We start from the raw sequence: 22519 nt of genomic DNA on the forward strand, positions 1-22519 counted from the left end.
ATACAAAGGCATGTGCAAAATTCAAGGGTAAATTAGGAAATGAATAAAAAGAGGGTATAATGGTCTTTACATACTATCCAAAAATAGAAATAGGAACAACATTTTGGTTCTTCAAAATAGGAAAACGGAACTATGTTATGGGACGAAGGGGGTATTAGGTATTGAAGAGTCCAACCCATGTTGTGTCGAAATTAAGACTCTGAGATGAAATGAAAAGATAGTTCACAGATCATCTCCACAAAGGCAAAACCAAAGCACTTGCCTGTCAATACACTATTTTGAACAATCTTCAAATTCCAATAATCACTAATATTAGCTTGGTAAGAAAAGTATTAAGATAAATATCAATGCCAAGCCTTTTTTTATAACCATCAAAAATTAATGTTCCATCTTATGCACATCCCTATATGGCAATTATTGACATTGTAGTTGGGCACAGGGGATATTTTTCTTTCCTTTATCAGAAAATGATAATAAAAGAGGCTTAATATATAGAAAATGACAATAAGAATGGAGTATCCACAAGAAAAGGAGATGAGGGGGAGAGTGGGTGATCAAGATATAATTTTTTTGCAATCTGTCAGACTCCAGCCATATGCCTCTATGATCCAATATGATAATTCATCCAAACTTCCAAATACAAGGGTCATACAAGAATATCCATACCTTAAGGTTATATTATCAGTGCCTTCTAAAATCTAAAGCTAATTGTGTGTTAGTTATTGTAATGACTCATAAAATAGGTGATATAAAAACAAATACTATCTAATTTTGAAATAAGATTAATTCCTTTCTATTAATAAATTATTAGAAAGAGAGAGAGATCTTGAGAACGAGTAAGCATTAGTGCATTACCATGGAAACTGGACCAAGAATGTTCTTGCAAAATCACATAGGAAATCACACTCTTTACCTCTAACAAAAAAGATAAAAGGTAAATCTCCATTACATAAAATTGATATTAACAACTAATGATCATAAAGGTCATGATGTTGTTAAGCGCCCTAGTTTTTTTTATAATAATATGAACAATTTAAAAACAGAGTAATTACTCCATCTTCTTGAGTTCTCAACTCCGATAGAAAATACGAAACTTATGGTTACTTTCACTTTTAGGAGGAGAGAGATACGAGAGTAAGAAATTCTTCAAAATAATAGTTCTTAAGGTGGGTTAAGAGATGATAAATTTTAAAGAATAAAAGATTGTTATAAAAGGGATAAAATAAAAGCGAGTGAAAATTAGAAAAATAACAATAATAGCATTTGAAAATTTTCATTATAGCAAAGATAAACAACTAATTTATTTTCCCAACTTCAAATTACCCTATGTAAGTTACACAGCATATACAACGGATCAAGCCAACTAATAGAGAATAAGGAATCACTTATTTTATCAACAATGCACTTTATATATCCCCTTTCGCATACAGCAACTGGCAGAAGCACCCAATATCAAGATTTTCACAATCATATAGAAAGTAAATACTAGAAACATTGAACAAATCAATCAAGCAGGAAAAAAATAAAAAATAAAAAATAAAAAACAAAAACAAAAAGGTGCACCAAAATTAGAAAGCAAAATGGACCAGTGTCTGCCATAGGACAAAGAATAGTACTTTCAAATTCTTGTCCCACATAATGATATTAGAGCCACATTGCAACCTTAGCCAAATCTCATTATTGCACTTTTTTAGAGCCACTCCTTATCTTCCCAACATTTATCTTTTTTTTTCTTTTTTTTTTTTTTTTTTGGTTTTATCTCTTCCTAGCCAATCAGCTATGTAATGTCACCTAAATCTGTAAATGCCTTTTGCAATAGCTAAAAGATAATTAAATTCTCTAGAGGTCACCAGTCACCACATATAGTTTAATTAGTAAAAAGAGTATTGGTTAATTGGTTTCCTCAATATGGTCATAAACTTAATATGCAGGATGTTATAAACTTAACACCAACAATACCAGTCAACTGATTTAATATGCAGAAGTCAATACAAGTGCAAGTTGCAAAAAATTCCCAAATATTCTGACATTGTCAAACAAAATTCATAATAAACTCAGTTGATTGATGCATGGCCATATATGTTGTCATTGAATACAGGTTAGGGGGAAGATTCTACTAATTACATACTTTCTCTATACACGCTGCGGGACGGAAAACCCCAGTTGCTGAGTGCCGATTTCTGATGAATATTGCCTGCGGAAAATTTACTATTACCAAACAAAACCAGTCATATGTCAAGCATGCTTTAAAGTACGACTAGGTAACTTATGACATAAAGGATATGTCAAGAAGTAAATAAATTACAAATAGGTGTTCAAATGAATGGGTTTCAATATTCTCAGAATTTACTACTCTAAACTTCTGCAGTAGAACTCCTACCCGGGTCATTGGACTTAGTGTTAGCAGTATTAGCACCAAACCCACACACCAACAATGATATACCAATTTAAATGCAGGGAAAGTTGTAATTTGTCCATAACTACTGTTCTTTACTTTGCTGTCCAGCATAAAACATCACAACTTGAGCAATTATTAAGCATCAGTTTTTTAGCTTGAGCATCCGAAAAGATACACTGAATTAAAAGAGTTTGATGACATGATTAGGACTTCAACACAATAGACAGCCTACATAAGATATAGACCCTATTTTAATTTATATTTTTTAAAAAAACATTATGCCAAAAGTCAGCCAGTTGCATGACTCATAAAATATTCAAGTGAGAACTACATCAAGGGGAATAATAAATTAAGCCTTGACATTATTTGGTAGTACAAAGATGGAGAAAGCCTAGGACCCCACGAACTCGTTCTTTGACCCAAACTTTGGTCAATGGTCATACTATATAGGAAAGATTGCTTTGCTTGAATTAAATAATCCGGTGATGGTTTTTCTGGACTTGGTGCCCCCACCCCCTTGCTAATAAAAATATATACCAAAAGCTGGTTTTTCCAAAGTGCTGGTTTTCAAAAACTTGCAACTGTTGTTTTGACGTAGCCTTGCTAAGCCACTTCTATAAATTGAGTGCTGCATTATCATAAATCTCAAACAAATTACTTGTGAACTTTCCTTCATTGTATTCATTCATCCATAAAAGAAAGGTACGGGTAGTACTTAATACAGCGTTGACTTTATCCTCCCCTTCTCTCATCTGCTATTCCGTACATGTTTATATAATTGACCTTTTATTTATGCATGTCACAGGAATCTGTTCAAACTAATGTCTCCGGCAATCTCGCTACAATCAGAAAAGAAGATGAGAGACAGCCAATCAGAAAACCAATACCAGAAAGGTGTGAGGCATCTCCATGAGAATGGAATCAAGAAAGTTCCAAACAAGTACATCTTTCCCATCCCAGACCGTCCAAACATGAGAAAAGAATCACATATTCAGGAAACAAACATCAAACTTCCAGTCATAGACTTTGCTGAACTACAAGGACCTAAACCGGTCTCAAGTGCTCAAATCCCTTACTAATGCTTGTGAACGATATGGTTTCTTTCAGGTTGGTCAGCTACAACCCTTAAGCACCACAATGCACCATTTCCCACAATTGCTTTCATGCTAAGATCTGAAGCTAATCATAAATATTTAAGCATAAAACTTACCATTTAACATGTTGCTGCAGGTAGTAAATCATGGCATTCCCACAGATTCTATTAGCAGTATGACTGATGTATGCAAAAGATTTTTTGAGCTCCCATTCGAGGAACGACACAAGTACATGTCCACAGATATGAAAGCACCAGTCCGATATGGAACAAGCTTTAATCAGAACAAAGACGGAAACTACTGTTGGAGAGACTTTCTGAAGCTTGTTTGCCACCCCGTACCAGATGTCTTTTCACTCTGGCCCTCTTCACCAGAAGACCTGAGGTAGTAACAGAGATAACATACAATTAATATTTTTATGCAACCCTACCCACTTGATGATTATTTTACAACGCAATGATTCGTTTAAGCAGTAGGACAGCCAGCAGAGGATAGATTTTGTGGCTGCCTTTCCTTTTTGAGAATAAACAAGTAGAATTAGTGGTCTTAAATTGCCCTCCAAGAATTTTAAAATAAAAATAAAAATCCTAATTACTTTTTTAAATTCTTCTATAGGGATCAGGCAGCTTGCTTACTCAACGCAAACTAGAAACCTGTTTTTGATGCTAATGAGGGCCATCCTAGAGAGCCTTGGACTGTGGAATGCAGAAATGAATATAGCAGAACAAAATGAAGTTTTGCAAGAATTTCAAGAGGGGAGCCAGATGATGGTGGCAAATTGCTATCCACCGTGCCCAGAACCTGAACTCACACTGGGGATGCCACCACATTCAGACTATGGCTTCCTAACCCTTCTTCTCCAGGATGAAGTCAAGGGTTTACAAATACAGTTTGAAGAAAAATGGTTGACAGTTGATCCGATCCCAAATGCTTTTGTTGTAAATATTGGTAATCATCTAGAGGTAGATTCTTCCATCAATTCCATAAAAACAAACAAATATATGTTTACTTGCATTGTTGGAAGTTGGAACAGTTATGTTACAGTAAACTAAATGCAGATTTTGATTTTATTTTGCTACAGATATTTAGCAATGGAAAGTATAGGAGTGTGCTACACAGAGTACTAGTGAATCAAGAGAAAACACGTGTAATTGTAGCATCTCTTCACAGTCTTCCTTTCGAGCGTGTTATTCAACCTTCACCCAAACTTATTAACAAAAATAATCCAAGGCGTTACAAGGACACAGATTTTGCCACTTTCCTTGAGTATGTTTCATCATGTGAACCAAAGAAGAAGGCTTTTCTAGAGTCCAGAAAACTCGATTGAAATGCAGAAAAATATGCATGTCAAGACTGTCAACCAAGGAACCGTTTAGAAATTCCTGTACATGATAAATATAGAATATGCCTAACTATTATCAATTTTTTCATCTCAGTGATCAAGGAAAATTGTATTTAGAACAGTCCAAGCAAAGCAATTACAACAAGTTAACTAAATTATTTTTGGAACTAAGAATATCACATTACTAATTGTTTCTCAACTGTCAATGTAGTCCAAACTTTTTTATACTCAACTATTAACTCCTGGCTGACAGATGACATCAAGTTTTAACAGAGCCGTTAGCTAGGAGTCATTTCATGAAAAAAAGAATTACATGACTGCAAAGAAACACTGGATAAAAAAAATGAAAGATACACGAACTATAAACTCATGTATCACCTAATTACTAATGATATATAGCAGATAAGAAGTCTATTAAAAAAAAAAAAAAGAGGGGGGGGGGGGGGGGGGGGGGGGGGGGGGGGGGGGGAGGGGTGAGAGAGAATGAAAGAAGGCTTTCTAATTCAGATCTGAATCCTGAGATGCATGCACTCTCAAGAAAGCAAAATAGTAGTAGGTTGGTGCGTTGGGCAACTATAAACATTGGGACTTAAGGCATAGATGCTGTACGGTCTTTGATAGAGTTGATTCTGAAAACTTTTAATCAATAAACCACAAATTTTCAAGCTAAATCATTTGCCAATAAATATATTTACACAAGTGGGATCCCATTACAAATTTTCATGACTGTCATCATCACACTAAGAGGATTGATGGTTTTGATACATAATTTATATCCAGGAATCCAGAAAAAATACATTGGACATATTTTTTTGGTGGAGCGTTTACAAGTTTTCATTATTATAGATTTATAGGACAGAGATGCATTAAGTATTTCCTTTTATTATAATGATACAATGTTACATATAAATATTCAATTAATATATAGCTCATACCTCACAAGTGTCTTTCATGACGATTTGAAGAAGCTCCAATTTTAGACACTGATCTTATAAAATACAGTCCCTATCCTGCAAGTTAATGGATAAAATATCAAAATGTATAAAATCCTGCATGTAAATAAAAAAAAATATGTTAAATCCTGCAAGTCACTGCCTATGGCAAGCAGTTGTTTCTATAATAAAAAATTCATAAGCTTTGTCAATGTCCCAGAGCACAAGAACCGATCTGAATTAGCAATAAACTTGGAAACCATCCCCTATTTTGTCCCAGAAGGTTACAGGATATTCTCTGATAGTTTATAGAATACGCTTATTGTAGAGAATGTAGACAGTTAGAGAACTGAAGCTCAGATTCACATACTCACAGCCTATTTCCGTAATTATGCTAGTAAACTACCACAGGACAGAAAATTACCTCGTCACGTATCCAGCTGTAATTTCTCCACATAATAGCTACCATTTTATATATCATGTGCCAATCGCCAAAATACAAGGAAATTCTTTTAAATTGCTCTACATATCAGTAAAAAGGAATCACATACACTCCATATATCAGGGAGTAGGAATCATATATACTCTTCAAAAGTTCAATATAATATTTTATGGTGAAACAAGATTCCAAGTTGAGTAGGGAAAATGATAAAATTGCTCTATATATCAGGGAGTAGGAATAACATACGTGAATTGCATGATAAGATAAAAAGTGTACATGGATAACAAACAGTCAGATAGAACACCTCAAACTAGCAGCTCGGTAAGTGAAAGAGAATTCATTCCCCACCAGACATAGTAATAAAATTAAGTTTACAAGGCTGCAAGCAAGTATAAATGTATAAAAGCCTCGTAGAAAGACCAGAAACCCAAGTTTTACAGGAAAGGCGATACTTTAACTACCTCCTATTCCAAAAAGTAATTAATAAAATGCCTTGCGCAGCTAATGACACTCATGTGACGCACAGCTTTCATATTCAACCAATTTAACTGTTATACAGATTAATTTAATTCTCATTACCACAATCTTAGGTAGCACAATATTATATCAAACAAATTAAAATAAGATGTTATTTACTTTGTATAAACTTCTTCACCTCTTACCTAATTCAGGCTCATACTTAACATCCTGTATGCCTTTGGCTTTTTAATTATTCAGAATATTCCAAGATTTCTTATCTTAAAGTCAATTGATTCACAAGGAATGATCAGACCTCAAGAGTCAAGACCATTAAGCTTATACATAAACATTAAAAATAAAAAAATTTTAAAAAATTTTTAAAAAAAATTAAAAAAATTTAAAAAAAATTAAAAAAAATTAAAAAAAGGGTGCTCCTTTGGCTTGTTAATATAAAAATATCCCTGGATTTCTTTATCCTTAAACTTAAAGTCAATTAACTCACAAGGAATGATCAGTCCTCAAGAACATTAAAAATAATAATAGTAAAAAAAATATTTACAAAAAGGGTGTTGTTCTGATTGCTGAACTTGATAGATAGCAAAACTAAGACACTCTTGAGTAGCTCAAGAACAATTATTTTCACTACAGAACCTTGAAGCAGACTACCCTTTTAAGCTTTACTTAAAAAAAGATAAAAAAAAAAAATACTTCCTCCGTTTCTATTTAGTTGACGCGTTCAATTAAGGAGAGGAGAGAGAATGAGAGAGAATAATAAATCAAGTGGGATACATTAGTAAATGTAAGGTATAAACTTACCCACAACAAAAAAAAAATAAAAAAAATAAAAATAAAAAACAACCTTCCAACTAAAAATAAACTTCTTAAAAAGAAATACGTGTCAACTAAAACAACGAGGTAAGTAATAATAAGTATTGTGGTTAATACTTATATGCTACTACGACGAATCATACAATAAATAATTTTTTCATGTCTTATTGTTATAGCATTTACAATAACAATCAAAATTCCTCAAAGGAATAAGCACCTCACTTCACCGAGAATCCTAAATCCAGCAGGATGACGTGCATCATTCTCCCGAAAGAACATAAAATGCAGGTTATATGAAAAAGTCTTATCTGCATTTCAAAATATTTACAAACAAAATTTCTAAATGAAAAAGTCTTATCCGCATTCAAAATAATTTCAAACAAAAATTTCAATAAAAGTTGGAGGCCTCTAAACTATAAACCTCACATCTAGACATCTAGTTACATATTCTCCTCACACCAATGTTTTTTGTTTAAGCCAAGAAATTCTCAATGGCTGTAGTGTTTCCAAATTCAGCACAATTGATGGTAACTTATTGCAGGTTAGGACTACAATGGACAAACCCATATGCCTGACTAACATATCCTCTACTTAATATTCTAAATCAAGTTCAATTCAGATAATTTTGGGCTAATGAGTTCGAACAAAAATAATATGAGTTCATATAAGGTAAGTTCATAGGCAATAAGTTTGTAATTGATACAAATAAGTTCAGGATCATTAAGGGATATCTATTTCAATTGTCAACTAACAAGTTTGGAGACAGGCCAATAAGTTCAAATGCTTTAAGTTTATGTCTAATAAGTTTGAACAAGTAGAATTCAAGTGAAGAGAACACCCAAAATTTAGCTCGAGAAAAAAGAAGCAATTGGTATGACTAACTCTTTTTCCATGCCATAAAAGACCTATCATTGGCTTTTTACATCCAAACTATGTTACTCGGATTCTTTCATTTACCTCACGTGTCTGTGTCGACACGACACATGTCGGACACTGACACTTGGACACTTCATTTTTAACTAAAAGCACAACTTTTTTATAAAAAATGGGCGAGTTCGATGCTTGGACACCCGTGCCTAATTTAACACTTCATCCGAGTCCAAGTAAGATAGCATCCAAACATAACATTTTCAAGCTATACTAAAATACTCCATCACAGAATAATTGATATAGTATAGTGAAAAAAAAATATATCAAATCTTCAATTATTCTAAGACATGAGGAGTTGTGTTGTTTACCTGAATTTCACTTATATTATTCTATCCGGGCTTAGTAGCCCAAAGTATCTTATCTTAAATAAACTTATTAGCCCTTATATTTATTATTATCCTATTGGGCCCTATAGATCTTATCAGACCTTACTAAAACTTATTAGCCCTCGCAATGTGTTGCATTTAACAATTCTTTATTTATCTTCTATTATTTGATCTTACTAACCCTTACATTATCTTATCTAAACTTATTAATTCTTAACAAAACTTACTCCTAATAGGGTGTACCGTACACCTAACTAACCATAGGTTAGTTTTTCTTCATCATTTGATGATTAAATGAAAAACAATTATCAAAATGGGTATAAATTACCCATGGGTGTACGGTACACCCGGTGTATATAACAATCTCTCCAATAAGGCAATAAGGCTCAAGTAATTGAAAATAAAGCGAGGAGAACAACGCCTAAATTTACTACACCCAATTCTAGCATGAGAAGAACAGCTCAATTCTCCATTTTTAAGATTCAAATATTCCCTTAGTTCACTAATCATCCCACATGGCCACAAATAATAGTTCAATGTTACACGTTCGAATGAGTTCAACTAAACTAGATAGCGAATCGCAGCCGACATCGGTTTCATGTTACCAAAGCGTACCATCAAATTAAGTAACACTACATATGCACCTCATAGTTGATTGCTTACATTAATCAAATAACAAGGGGGTTTAAAAAATTGGCTTCCTACCCACGCCAGTAAATAAAAAGCAATAAAGAACTTGGAGAAAACCAACGAGAAGCAATGTCAGTGAGCATAAACAATTCATTAATGGCCCACTAAATTGCTCAAATTATAAACTAATTAATCAATAATTCAGAGTTCCAGTTAATACCCACTAATTAAAAGAGCAATCTAATCAACTATAATACGAATTTCAAGACAAATTCTCACGCAATTAATAGTACAAAGAAGAAAGAACAAAGAACAATAAAAAGCAGACAAAATAATAAGAACAATGAAAAGGGTTACAATTTTACCTAAAAATTGACAAATTTACAGGCGTAGCTAAAAAGAAATGGGGTCCATTTGAGACGTTGATGTTCAAGAATTTGTTCGAATTCGAGCATAGTCCAGGAATTTTGGTAGAGTTGTTGCTGCAGATTGATCATCGTCTTTTTCACCGCCATGTGAGGGTAATTTGTTTGTGGAGACGGTGGAAATTCAGATTCTACGCTATGGTCTATGGAATTAACATTTTTTACATTCTACCGTTTGACTGTGACTTTGACTTTGAATTAGACACTATATTTAGGGGTGGGACTTTTCAAACCGAACCGTGAAACCGCCCGTTACCGAACCGAATCATCACGGACCGATCCGTTTATAAACCGATAAATGTAAACCGAAAACCGAACTGAACCGTTCAATATCAAACCGAAACCGAATTGAACCGCTCAATGTCAACCCGTTACGGACCGTAAACCGATAACAAACCAAACTGCGCAAATCCGAACCGAAACGAAACCGAACCGAATGGTTTACAAACCCGTTAATGACCCGAACCGTTTATAAACCGAAACCGTTTAAACCGAAAAAAAAACCGTTTAAACCGAACCATTTGTAACCCGCTAACCATTTATGAACCGAAACCGTTTAAACCGCACGTATAAACCGAACCGTTATAATCCGCTAACTGTCTAAACAGAACTGCCATAACCCGTTAAACCGTTAAAATCGAACTGTTTTCGAATCGCAACCTGTTTAAACTTATACAATTACAAACTGCTTAATTCAAATTGAATTATTTACAACCTAAATGGCTAAATAGTAAATACAATTAAATAATTAATGTTAATAAATGTAGATCTAATCAAACGGCTTAGGTTTATACAAAGGTTTATATCACCTAGATCTAGGCCAACGACATTATTAATATCGTTTTAGATTACTTATTTATTTTAATTACAAGATATATCATTTGTATCTTTTCATTCCAGTAATAAAGTCCACCCAAATTATCTTCATTGTTCCTTGATATTCATGATCATCCAATAAGATAACATAAGATTGGAGATAAATAACATTAAAATTAGAGTAATATCAACAAGCAATTAAAAAAAGTCACCATTTTCATTGATTAAAATTCACAATACATATACCAATACATAATGAAACTACCCAGATTAGATTTCAGATTTATCAACTGAAACATCATCAAGTTTAGGGTTGCAAAAAAATGATACATGATTAGATGAAGGGAGGAGTGAGAATGTGAGTGATTTGGGAGCAGAATCTTGAAGCAGAATCTTGAAGCAGCAGCCCAGCACCCAAGAGCAGAGGAAATAGCAGCAACAAGCAGGAACCAGCACACGCAATAACAGATCAGCAACTTATCCGAAGCAAGGAATAATATAAGCAGAAGGGACTCAGCAGGAACTTATTTTTGTTTTTCAAAATTGCTCTCAGATTTACGTTTATCGTATCATCACTGAGCAATGGTTGTTTTAACTTAAAACTTGAAAAATGCTGCCAGCAAGTACATATACATTGAAGTCTCAACATAAATGATAAGGGCAACGATGATTCAAGAAAAATTAAAACAGCAAGCATAAGAAACAGCAGCAACAAAACTTATCATAAATTCATAACACAAAAGGCAGCAACACAGCACCTCAAGCTGGCAGGAGGCAGGAACCAGCTCATGCAGGCAACAATATAGGCAATAACAACTCAGCAGAGACAACAACCAAAAGGCAAAAGCACTACCAGCAGGCAGCAGCTCATAACAAGTTCAAGCAACTTCAAAATTATAGCTTTTGTTTTTTAAAATTGCTCTCAGATTTACATCACCGAGCAATGGTTATTTTAACAAAAACTTAAGAAATGCTGCACCTTAGGATTCAAATATGCATGAAGTTCCCTAAGATATTCATGCTCTACAATATTTAAAGGATATGCATGGCAGATTATAGCTTTAGCAAACTTTTGTAAATAAGTTTTTTTGATCAAATTGTGATTCGTTACCGGACTGGAGACCATGCTTTTCCAAACATGCATTAATATGAGCTCTACAAGTTGAAGTACCCGCTTTACCAGGTGCTTTATATTCTTTACCACACAAATTACAACGAGCATAATCTACATTTTCATTACCTATCGTCTTTACAAAAAAAGTGTAATGCTTCCATATACCTGCGGTTCTTTGACGTTTATTAACAGAAGGATTGATAGTGCCGGTATTACTAGCATCATCAACCGAGACAGAGGAAGCTTGAGAGCTAACAGTATCAAAATTTGATTGCCTCTCATAGTCAAATTCATCATACTCGCGAGACATGACTGAAACAAAAAAAAAACAGCATTTATAACTTATAAGTACCAAAATTAAGTGACAGATTCTACTAATAGTGAGCAATTAAGCATGCATTGTCTCATGTGACTGACACTGAAGTCACGACAGTGAATCCTATTCACTCAATACCAAAATTCAACTAAATAGATAGCTCATATTTCAGAATTTTATTTGCACTAGTCAATGTTTCAAAATTCAGAATTATACAACAAACGTGATTACAACATATATCCTAACAGAATATAGAAAGTTATATACGATACAGTCACATATGTGTACATTTTAAGTACTAACTTTAAGTCAATCATATACAATGCTTGTATTCCAACAATATGGGTTAAAAATATAAAGCTAAAATCCCAATAAATAAACAATGCATGTATTCCAACAATAATAATCACATAATCTGAACAACCCATCATCATTACTTTTAAATCGAGCATAATAAACAACAAAACAGCACAAATCTACCATTTTCCCGTAAAAAACAAAAATACAATCAACAACAGATTTTACTCATTTTAGGCATATTTCGACTATATTCAAGCAAGAACAACAACAATAATCAAATACAAAAACAGAAAACCTGTATTAAAAAAAACAAAAAGGAAAAAGTAATTACCTTTGACGGCTTGAAGGAGATTTGAAGATGGAGAACTACCTGAACTGGAGATCAAAAGAAAAAATCAAGAATGTAGATTATCAGAACTTGAAATAAAAAAAAAAAACCGAAACGAAAACGAAAAAAATCGAATAAATTAACAAAAAAATTACCTTAGGGTTTGACGGCTTGAAGTAGAGGAAGATTTGAAATCAGAAATCAGAAATCAGAACTTAGATCCAAAACAAAAATGAAACGAAAACAAAAACCCTAAATAAACAAACCGAAACAAAAACGAAAAAAATCAAAACGAAAACAACAAAAATTAACAAAAAAAACGAGAATGTAAAGCGAGAAATCAGAAATGTAGATCCAAAACACAAATGAAACGAAAACAAAAACCCTAAATAAACAAACCGAAACAAAAACGAAAAAATCAAAACGAAAACAACAAAAATTAACAAAAAAAACGAGAATGTAAAGCGAGAAATCAGAAATGTAGATCCAAAACACAAATGAAACGAAAACAAAAACCCTAAATAAACAAACCGGAACAAAAACGAAAAAAATCAAAACGAAAACAACAAAAATTAACAAAAAAAACGAGAATGTAAAGCTAGAAATCAGAAATGTAGATCCAAAACACAAATGAAACGAAATTGAGCTTGAGATTCTTGAGAATTTCAGAACGAAAGAGTGAGAAACTGAGAAGTTAGAGAGAGAAACTATGACAGATTGTGAGATTGAGAGAGAAACGGCTGAATGAGTGAATGAGAATGGCTGAGAGAGTGAGAGTGGGTTTTTTTTCTAGGTTTAGGTTTTACTTCAGTTGATCTAACCGTCCATATTCAATCTCAACATCTAAGTTAGATCTAGCCGTTCATTTTTTTTTTGTAGATTCTAGAATATTCATCTAGATCTAACGGTCTAGATTTTCTTTGTGCTTTTCTAGGTCTTTTTGACCGTTTTTTTTAATTATTTATTATTATTATTGTTAGTATAATTATTTGTTAATATTATTATTATTACTAGTTTACTACTACTATTATTATAATATTATTATAATAATAATTATTATTATTACTATTATTATTATTATTATTATTAGTTTATTACTTATAAGTTATAAATTGTAAGAAACGCAAATGTTTCAAAATTGAAATTGATTCAATACGACATAGTTAATGACTTAATGAGTTAATGGCTTAATGCTCATCAATATGACAATATCTGACATCTGTGAGTCTGTGATTGTATATCAGTATGTATAATAAACTATAAAACTAATAATAACTTAATAAGTAATAATACTAATAACTAATAAAGTAATGAAAATCTAACCATTGTTTTTCATGGGCATTCAATCTAACCGTTGTATATTTGACTATTCGTACATTAGTATTGCATAATGCTTTCATCACCACTTTAATTAGTGATTTCGTGATTTCGTCCATTTAACTTATTAAGTTGTTTGAGTTAGTAATCTAAATAAAGTAACAAACTAAATAACGAATCCATTTAATCTCGTGTAAGTTATAATTTATAAGAAATGCAATGTTTGGAAATGGAAATTGATTCAATACGATATTGTTAATGTATATGTAATTATATTATTATGTATATGATGTATATTATATCGTACGAATGTACGGTTGGTATCATTATCATACTATCATAAGTATCATTGCCTCATTGAATTATTGGTATGTACTATAATCGATAAACATATTTAGTTATTTACATATCTGATCATTAAAACTTAAAAGTTTAAAACACTTGTTGATCAATCTAATTGAATACTTGTACATTCTTAATTATCGATTTATCGTATTATAAGTATCAACTCATTAAATCATGGTCATGATTTCGTGATTTCGTCCATTTAACTTATTAAGTTGTTTGAGTTAGTAATCTAAATAAAGTAACAAACTAAATAACGAATCCATTTAATCTCGTGTAAGTTATAATTTATAAGAAATGCAATGTTTGGAAATGGAAATTGATTCAATACGATATTATTAATGTATATGTAATCATAGATTAATTATTATGTATATCATATCGTACGAATGTATGGTTGGTATCATTATCATACTATCATAAGTATCATTGCCTCATTGAATTATTGGTATGTACTACAAATCTACAATCGATAAACATATTTACATATCTGATTATTAAAACTTAAAAGTTTAAAACACTTGTTGATCAATCTAATTGAATATTTGTACATTCTTAATTATCGATTTATCGTATTATAAGTATCAACTCATTAAATCATGGTCATGACGCGATCTTTAAAACAATCATGAATTCAATTCATGACCCAAACCGCTTATAAACCGAACCGACATGATCCAAACCGTTCATAAACCGAACCAATTGAACTGTGTAAACCCTCTACTAAACCGGCCCATTTCAAACTGAACCGACATGATTCGCACCGTTTATAAACCGAACCGATATTGACCCGGGTAAATCCGCCCCTAAACCGACCCATTTCAAACCAAACCGGCTTGATCCAAACCGTTTGTAAACCGAACTGACATTGACCCGGGTAAACCCGCCCCTTAAACCGACCCGTATCAAACCGAACCGACATAATCCGAATCGTTTATAAACCGACCCGCTTATGACCCAAACCGAATTTAAACCGCAAAGAAATAAACCGAAACCAAACCGAGCCGTGACTAACCCAAACCGAACCAAACCGACCCGCCAGCTAAACTAAACCGTTTCAATCCGAACCGCTCCAAACCGAAACCGACTCAAACCGAGGTCAAACCGAACTGACAGACCGAAGTCCCACCCCTAACTATACTACATGAAGTCATGAACTAAGTTGAATACTCCCTTCTTGTTTTTTTAAGTGATACACTTTGACCGCCACATAATTTTAGGCAATTTAATTGATTTAAATAAAATAAGAGGTAAGTGGGGTAGTAGAGTATTAAAAAATTGTTAAAGAAAGATAGTGGGGTTTATAGTTTATTGAAAAGTAATAAATGTGAGAGGAAAGATATAATAAAAAAAGTAGTAGTGGGTTTGGATGGGGACCATGAGAGGAGAGAGATATAATATTTGGAAATTTTGTCAGAAAAAACCATTTATAATAACTTTTTTGTTGGAAAAAACCTTATAAAATTTTTTTGGCAACTAGAAACCAGATTGTAAATTTTTTTTGTTGAAGACAACCAAGAACACTAATTCACTTAATTAACCACTAATTTATCTTATTTATTCTAATTACTCTCATTTAGCTATTTACTTATTAAATTAATATATAAATTAAAAAAATAAAACAAAAAAAAATGCACCGCCATCCCACCACCAATCAGCCACTCCATCCCCCTCCCCATCCCCATCCCAGCCACCGCATTTAACCCCCACTCTCGGCGACCAACGTCCAATCCATTGCTGGTCTGCCATGTTCGCGACCTTGGCTGCTGCCCGCCAAGCTCCTCTGCTTCGACCTGCCCTCCACAACAACACATCACAACCTGCTTCCTTCACCAAATACCAGCAACCACAATTTAATCATAAGACGCTTCAAACCGTCAATAATCCGACTCACCAATCAGCACTGGGCACCGCCCAAGTCTCACCGCACTAACTTCGGCCGCAGTCGCAGCCTTAGAACCACTCTATTGGTTGGAATTTTCGAGTTAAGGTTTAGAGGATGGTCGCGCGCGGCGAGGGTAAAGGGGAAAGGAGGGGGTCGATTCGGCGGAGGAGGTGGGTCGACAGGGGTTGGGGGGTTCTAGGTGGCGGCTGGGGATGGGGAAGGGGCTGCTACCACGGGAAGGGGAGAAGGAAAGGGTGGTTGGCTGGTGGTGATGGGGGTGATTTTTGTTTTTGTTTTTTTTTTTTTTATTTATAAATTAACATAATTATTAAATATTTAAGTGAGAATTATTAGTAACTAGAAGGATTAATGGAAAATTAGATGTTAATTGTGTGATTAGAGACCTCAGGTTGTCTTCAACAAAAAAAAAAAAATTACAATTTGGTTTCTATTTGCCAAAAAAAATTTATAAGGTTTTTTCCAATAAAAAAGTGGTTATAAATGGTTTTTTCTGACAAATTTTCCATAATATTTTAATGTATTTTTTTGCCAAAAAAGGAAGTGTATCACTTAAAAAAAAACCCCGGCCGGAAATGGAAAGTGTATCACTTAAAAAATCACGGAGGGAGTAGAATTGAATAAATCGAAAACTGAACTGATGAAATGAATATTTTATGAGAGAAGGAAATAGGGAATTAAACTGAAATGAACTGATTGGAGTTAAACTAAACATAAATTAAGCTGAAGAGAACATGACTTACATCATTACATTAACAGAATTGTGAAAATAGTATAGTGCACCCGGGTGCACCATGTCGGAAAGAACATTAGACATATTTTTAAAAACATGGCAAAAAAAAAACATGCTAGTGTTTGAAAAAGAACATACTTGTGTTTGACAAAAGAATATGTTTGTGTTTGACAAGAACATGACATTATAAAGAACGTAAAGTCTTTATAAAAAGAACATGTTATTTTTATGATTAATTGGGTGGTTGAACGTACTTGAAAAGAACATAATATTTGACAAAAAAAAAATATATTTGTGTTTGACAAAGATAGAGGTGATCATTGGGCGGGCCGGGCCAAGGTTAAAAAATCAGCTCACTTCTCGGGTCGAGCCAAGTTTTGGGCCGAAGTTTTTGTGCCCAAAATGGTCCGGTCGTGCGGGCTTTTCGGGTCGAGTAAAAAAATCATTTAAAATGCATAAAAACGCATTCCCAAACCCGCCCTAAAAATTAAATTTACGGGCTAGGTCCAACCCGATTTGGGGGCGAAAAAAAATTTCTGCCCAAAACCCGTCAAAAATCGGGTCAGGTCGGTCTAACTTTGGTCACCTCTAGCCAAAGAACATAAAGTCTTTACAAAAATAATATGATAATACATTAAACAACATGTTTTTTTTCCTAATTACTCAGGTGATTGATTTTTTTTTTCTTAAATGTACATACATTAAAGAACATATTGTATAAACTCAAAGAACATAATAATCAAACTTAAAGAACATATTATGCTCACGTTCTTTATAAATATCTATAATATTCTTTTTTTTTTCGCCCATGTTCTTTTAAATATACCTAATGTTCTTTGCAGGTGCACCATGCGCATAGTGCACTCGGGTGCACCATGCGCATAGTGCACTCGGGTGCACCATGCGCATAGTGCACTCGGGTGCACCATGCGCATAGTGCACTCGGGTGCACCATGCACATGATGCACCCGGTGCATCAACCGTACATTAACAGAATTGTGCACGTTATAAGGGGTGTACTTGAAATTGGAACCGAAATCGGTTAGAAATCGGTGGGTCCGGAATCGGAAATGGAACCATCGGTTCCGGTTCCGATAATAAATTAAGGGACCGGTTGCAACCGGTTTCAATTTCAATTCTCGATTTTTTTTGGATCCGGGACCGATTAGGCGGTCACCCAGTATATATTATATTTAATAAGTTTTCAAAAATAATATTATGTTAGATGTATCTAATTAGTTATATGAAAAAATAATATTAATACAAAACATAAATAAAATAACTTAATGCATTTTTTTTAAAACCAACTTAATGCATATATAAATACAAGTGTTAAACGCTAAAAATAAAAATAGACTAAAATCAATAATACGTAGTATAATTTATATTATATTTTAACAATTATATACATAAGTGGATACCAGGAATCGGAACCAGTATTCGGTGGTTCTAATTCCAAGCCCTAAACTTTAGGACCACGTTGAACCAGTACCAAATTTTAGGCCCCGGTCCCAACCAATTCCAGGTCCGGGTCCTAAAATTTTGACTGAGTACTCGGTTCGCTCACCCCTAGTTATATTTACTCAACCATAATTAGGTATGTTAATGGTTGAATATATGCCTCCATAAGCTTGAAAAATAAAATGTAATATGGAATAACTTGACAGTTTGATCGATTTCGAGTTAGGTTGAACTACTTCGTTTAGAGAACAAGTTGGATAGATTTTGTTGGTGGATGAGTTTAGGTTGGTTATAAAAAATGGAAAAATTAGAAAAAATAATCTCAACTTTCATCAATTTTGATATAATAATCCGAACTTTAGGGGTCTTCTTTTTTCTTCAATCCCAAACTGGTCAACAAAAGTCAATGACCCATTATATCAGGTCACTTGACACGTGTCAAGTCCTGATTGGTCTAAAAAATTAAAAAAAAAAACAAAACAAAAAATTAAAAAAAAAAGATAAAAAAACTTCCTTCCCTCAAAACCACCAGCCCCCCACCCAAACCACCCCTTCACCAGCCTTCCCCCACCCCTTCCACCAGAACCCACCCAAAAACACCCCCACGCAGCCGAAAAACCACCCCCGACCACCCCTCCCCACCTGCCGAAACCGACCCAAACCACCATCCCCGTCGCAACACCCAATATCCTCACCGCCGTATTGAAACCCTAATAATGGTTTTAAGGTTTCGATTATGGGTCAAAATTGAGGGATAAAGGGGCTAAAATGGTTGGGGGATGAGAACGTCGGCATAGAGGAGGAGGCTTGGGTGCCAGTGAGTGGTGATGGAGGGTTTTTTCGAGGAAGGGATTGAGGTGGTCTCGGGTTAAACGGCGTTTTTACGGGATGGGGGAAGGGAGGTGTAACACCCCAATAATTCTCTTTTTAAAACCTGTAAATACCCTGAACAAAATACAAGAGAATTTCTGGCGTGCTACCGCCACGTGTTCAAACGTTAAGGCTATATCAAATATTAGCAGCGGAAAAACTAACGCAATTATAAATAAGTTTCAAAATCAATTAACAAAACCAAATTAAATCTTACAACTTGGAACCATTAAGACCCTTATTCAAAACACCACAAAAGTAGTAAATAAATAAAACCAGTGTTTAAATAAATTCAAAGTTATGAAAAGAAATAAACTGCGAACAATAACCAACTCTCCACTCAATATCCCACAACCCTGATATGAATGCTGCATGTGTAAAAATCTGTGGTTAATCTGCTCCCCAATATTACAAGTGTAAAAATTGGATCGTCACAGGGTCATTAAAAGGCGAAGGCCATGACCAATGAAAGACACACAAAACACGCAATCAGCAAAGCTGAGTACATACAAGCTGCGAAACATAATAAGAAACCCCCTAGCATGCTACTAATAATCAATCATCACACATCATTATTTTGTAGACTCAACACATGACTCAACTATCAATTTACTAAGACTTCCCTAGTTAAAAGTAATTAACTCATCATTTTTTTTATTCATTGGATACGCAATAGACAAGGTTGTCCAACCCATGCTCCATTTGGAACATCAATAAAAGAAAAACCCATGCCTCCTTTCGGAAACATCAATAAACATCCAATGACCACGGGCGCGACTCCGTGACCGTAGTTAGTATGAGATCTCACCTAACTCCTAGTTTTTAAAAAAAATATATTTGAATTAATAGACTCGTAGATCAGACGGCCTCGAGAAAAGTACACGGCTAATACCCCATGTACCCCAACCCCTGATTGTCATTACTCTAGATGTGCACCAATCCAGAGTTTTATTGCTCATCCATCTTGTAATTTACGTGATTTACAGGTTTAGACTTGGTGATGACTCATATGCATAACAATACAAACATTCCAAACACAATTCAATCAAACAAGACAAGTTTCCAATTTCAATTCTTGATTAATTAGTGACAAACAACATTTATTATTTATTCCTTCACTACCTTGGTGTATAAACACCTTGAGTGCATAAGGCACCCCAAAACCTTAACCTCGTCTTATAAGACTTGAATTCTTCCTTTACTCATCATGTTTGCATAATCATGAATGAGTAATAAATTAATCTTTACACCAATCACATATCTTTGCCTTTAAGCGCACCTTGCATAATTAGAGCACAAATAATACTTGCAATCTAAAATAGTGCACATCATATGAAATTCACAATGTACTGCAAGGAGGGTGATCCCATCGTAAGGGGTACTCTCCTTAAATGCCCTTGGCCCTTTAAAAGCCTAGGACTTTACACTTGTTAGGGTGTATTAGGATTTGAATTCCTGACTGTTTGGGGGACCTTGAATTAGAAATGATTCTATCATACATGCTTTTTTATAAGGAACAAGTAGGATTTGCCAATGAGTTTTAGGAAAACCCATAAACCTCGTTCATGCCTTTCTCCCAAGTAGAGTTCAAGGGATATTTAGCATGAATCATAAGTTTACACATGCCCAAATTGGTCTACATAAACCAGAAATGAGTTCGGGAGCGAGGGTACCAAGATAACGTTCCCTTTAGAGGGGAATCGCGATCCTAGCCCTAGTGCGGCCTAAACTAGCTCTTCCTTTGCACAATTTCATCACCAAACAATATATGCAACGTGATACCTAAAACTATGTTAATTGATTTTATTTACACACATTAATCATATATGAATTACATTGCAAAAATTTGTTATTCTTATTTGATCAATTTCGTGAAAAGAACAAGAAGTAAACAATATTCGCCTTGTCTTAAGTGATAAAACAATCAATTAATTATTCAAATTCTAGTCTTGATTAACGAAATAGTACTATGTGAATTAATTAGTTAAATTTTTTTTTAAAGTGATCAAACAACACTAATTAATCAATTAAAGTTGTTTAAACAATAAAAGAAAAGTGATTTATCTAAGTGCTCAGGAAACTAACCGTTTCTTTTATGTATGCTTAGATCTTCCGTCTTAGATGTTTATGGACCTTCTTTCTTCTTTGTACCTCCAAGGGATTCAATGGATAGATTAGGGTTGAAGAGTAGTTGGGAAGAAAGAGGGAAAATTAGTATGATAGTAAGAGGGCTTTAGAGATTAGGGATTTCAGAAATTTAGGGTTTTAAATCTAATTTTCTCTGTGTTTAGAGCTGTGCGAAGACCCCTTTTTATAGGCGTAGGAATCTCGATCTAGGGTTTTATAGTTGCGCCGTCAGGTTTTGCGTGCAACTCTATGAGTCGCGCTGGGGTGCCGCGCGCATCTCAATGCGTCGCGCGCGCCAGGCGCTCGCAACTTATTGAGTTGCGCTGGTTTGCGGTTTGCCTTGTACAAAAATGTGTTTTTAAAACTTCCATAACTTTTGATTGCAAAGTCAGATTTAGGTGTGTGAGATATCATTGGAAATCTATGGATGTCTAATTTTCAATTCCGTTAGAATTAGGTTTAAAATCTATTGTAGATCAAAAGTTATGGCCGTTGGAGTGCAAGGGTGTCGGTTTTGAGCCCAGTTTAGTTTTTTAATCATAACTTCTTCGTTTTGGCTCGGAATTGGGCTTATAATATTACCGTTGGAAAGATATTTGAAAGGGATATCCATCTACATAGGCCTTTCACGGGAATTTTATGGTTGGTTTATCTGTTTGGCTTGGTTTTCAACAGTGTAGGCTCCATTGGATCCAATCATTGCATTTGACGCATTTGGGTCCGTTATTAATCAATTTTAAACATTTATGAACACGTTTTAGGCCTAATTAGTAATTGGACCAAGGCTTTAAGATATCTTGGTCTCAAATATGGGTTTTTAACTTACTTCATAATGCTTTTCGTAGTCCATAAACAATTCAAATTTGATCCAGCATGAAGAACAGGTTTTTGTAACATATCACACTTCCTTTTCGGGACAAGAGGCCAAAAGTAGTTGTCTACAGTTAGCCCCACTTTAATCGAGTCTAGAATAGACGATGATCAAAGTAGTCAAGGAAATAAATCTGAGACTCATTCGGCGAAGTTCTCTAAGGATAGAGAATCTTTCAGTAATGTTAAGGATGTCGAAACGATCCTTGATTC

At 34.1% G+C, this 22519-nt stretch overlaps 1 protein-coding gene, 1 long non-coding RNA gene and 1 pseudogene across 2 annotated transcripts; 1 reads left to right on the forward strand and 2 right to left on the reverse strand.

Annotated features, from left to right (window-relative positions):
- Positions 1–2972: 2972 nt before the first annotated feature.
- LOC110697141 lies at positions 2973–5033 on the forward strand (annotated as a pseudogene).
- LOC110697153 lies at positions 3788–9962 on the reverse strand. Its single transcript, XR_002506465.1, has 3 exons — positions 9747–9962; positions 5770–5844; positions 3788–3871 (listed from the first exon to the last, which is right to left on the reverse strand). It is a non-coding gene; the product is annotated as an uncharacterized LOC110697153 (long non-coding RNA).
- Positions 9963–11285: 1323 nt separating this feature from the next.
- On the reverse strand, positions 11286–12719 carry LOC110697131. Its single transcript, XM_021874480.1, has 2 exons — positions 12684–12719; positions 11286–12048 (listed from the first exon to the last, which is right to left on the reverse strand). The coding sequence occupies exon 2, from the start codon at positions 12044–12046 to the stop codon at positions 11684–11686; it is 363 nt and encodes a 120-aa protein (XP_021730172.1). The 5' UTR covers positions 12047–12048; positions 12684–12719; the 3' UTR covers positions 11286–11683.
- Between the last annotated feature and the right edge of the window lie 9800 nt (positions 12720–22519).

Source organism: Chenopodium quinoa, unplaced genomic scaffold (genome assembly GCF_001683475.1).
Source record: "Chenopodium quinoa cultivar QQ74 unplaced genomic scaffold, ASM168347v1, whole genome shotgun sequence".
NCBI lineage: Eukaryota > Viridiplantae > Streptophyta > Magnoliopsida > Caryophyllales > Amaranthaceae > Chenopodium > Chenopodium quinoa.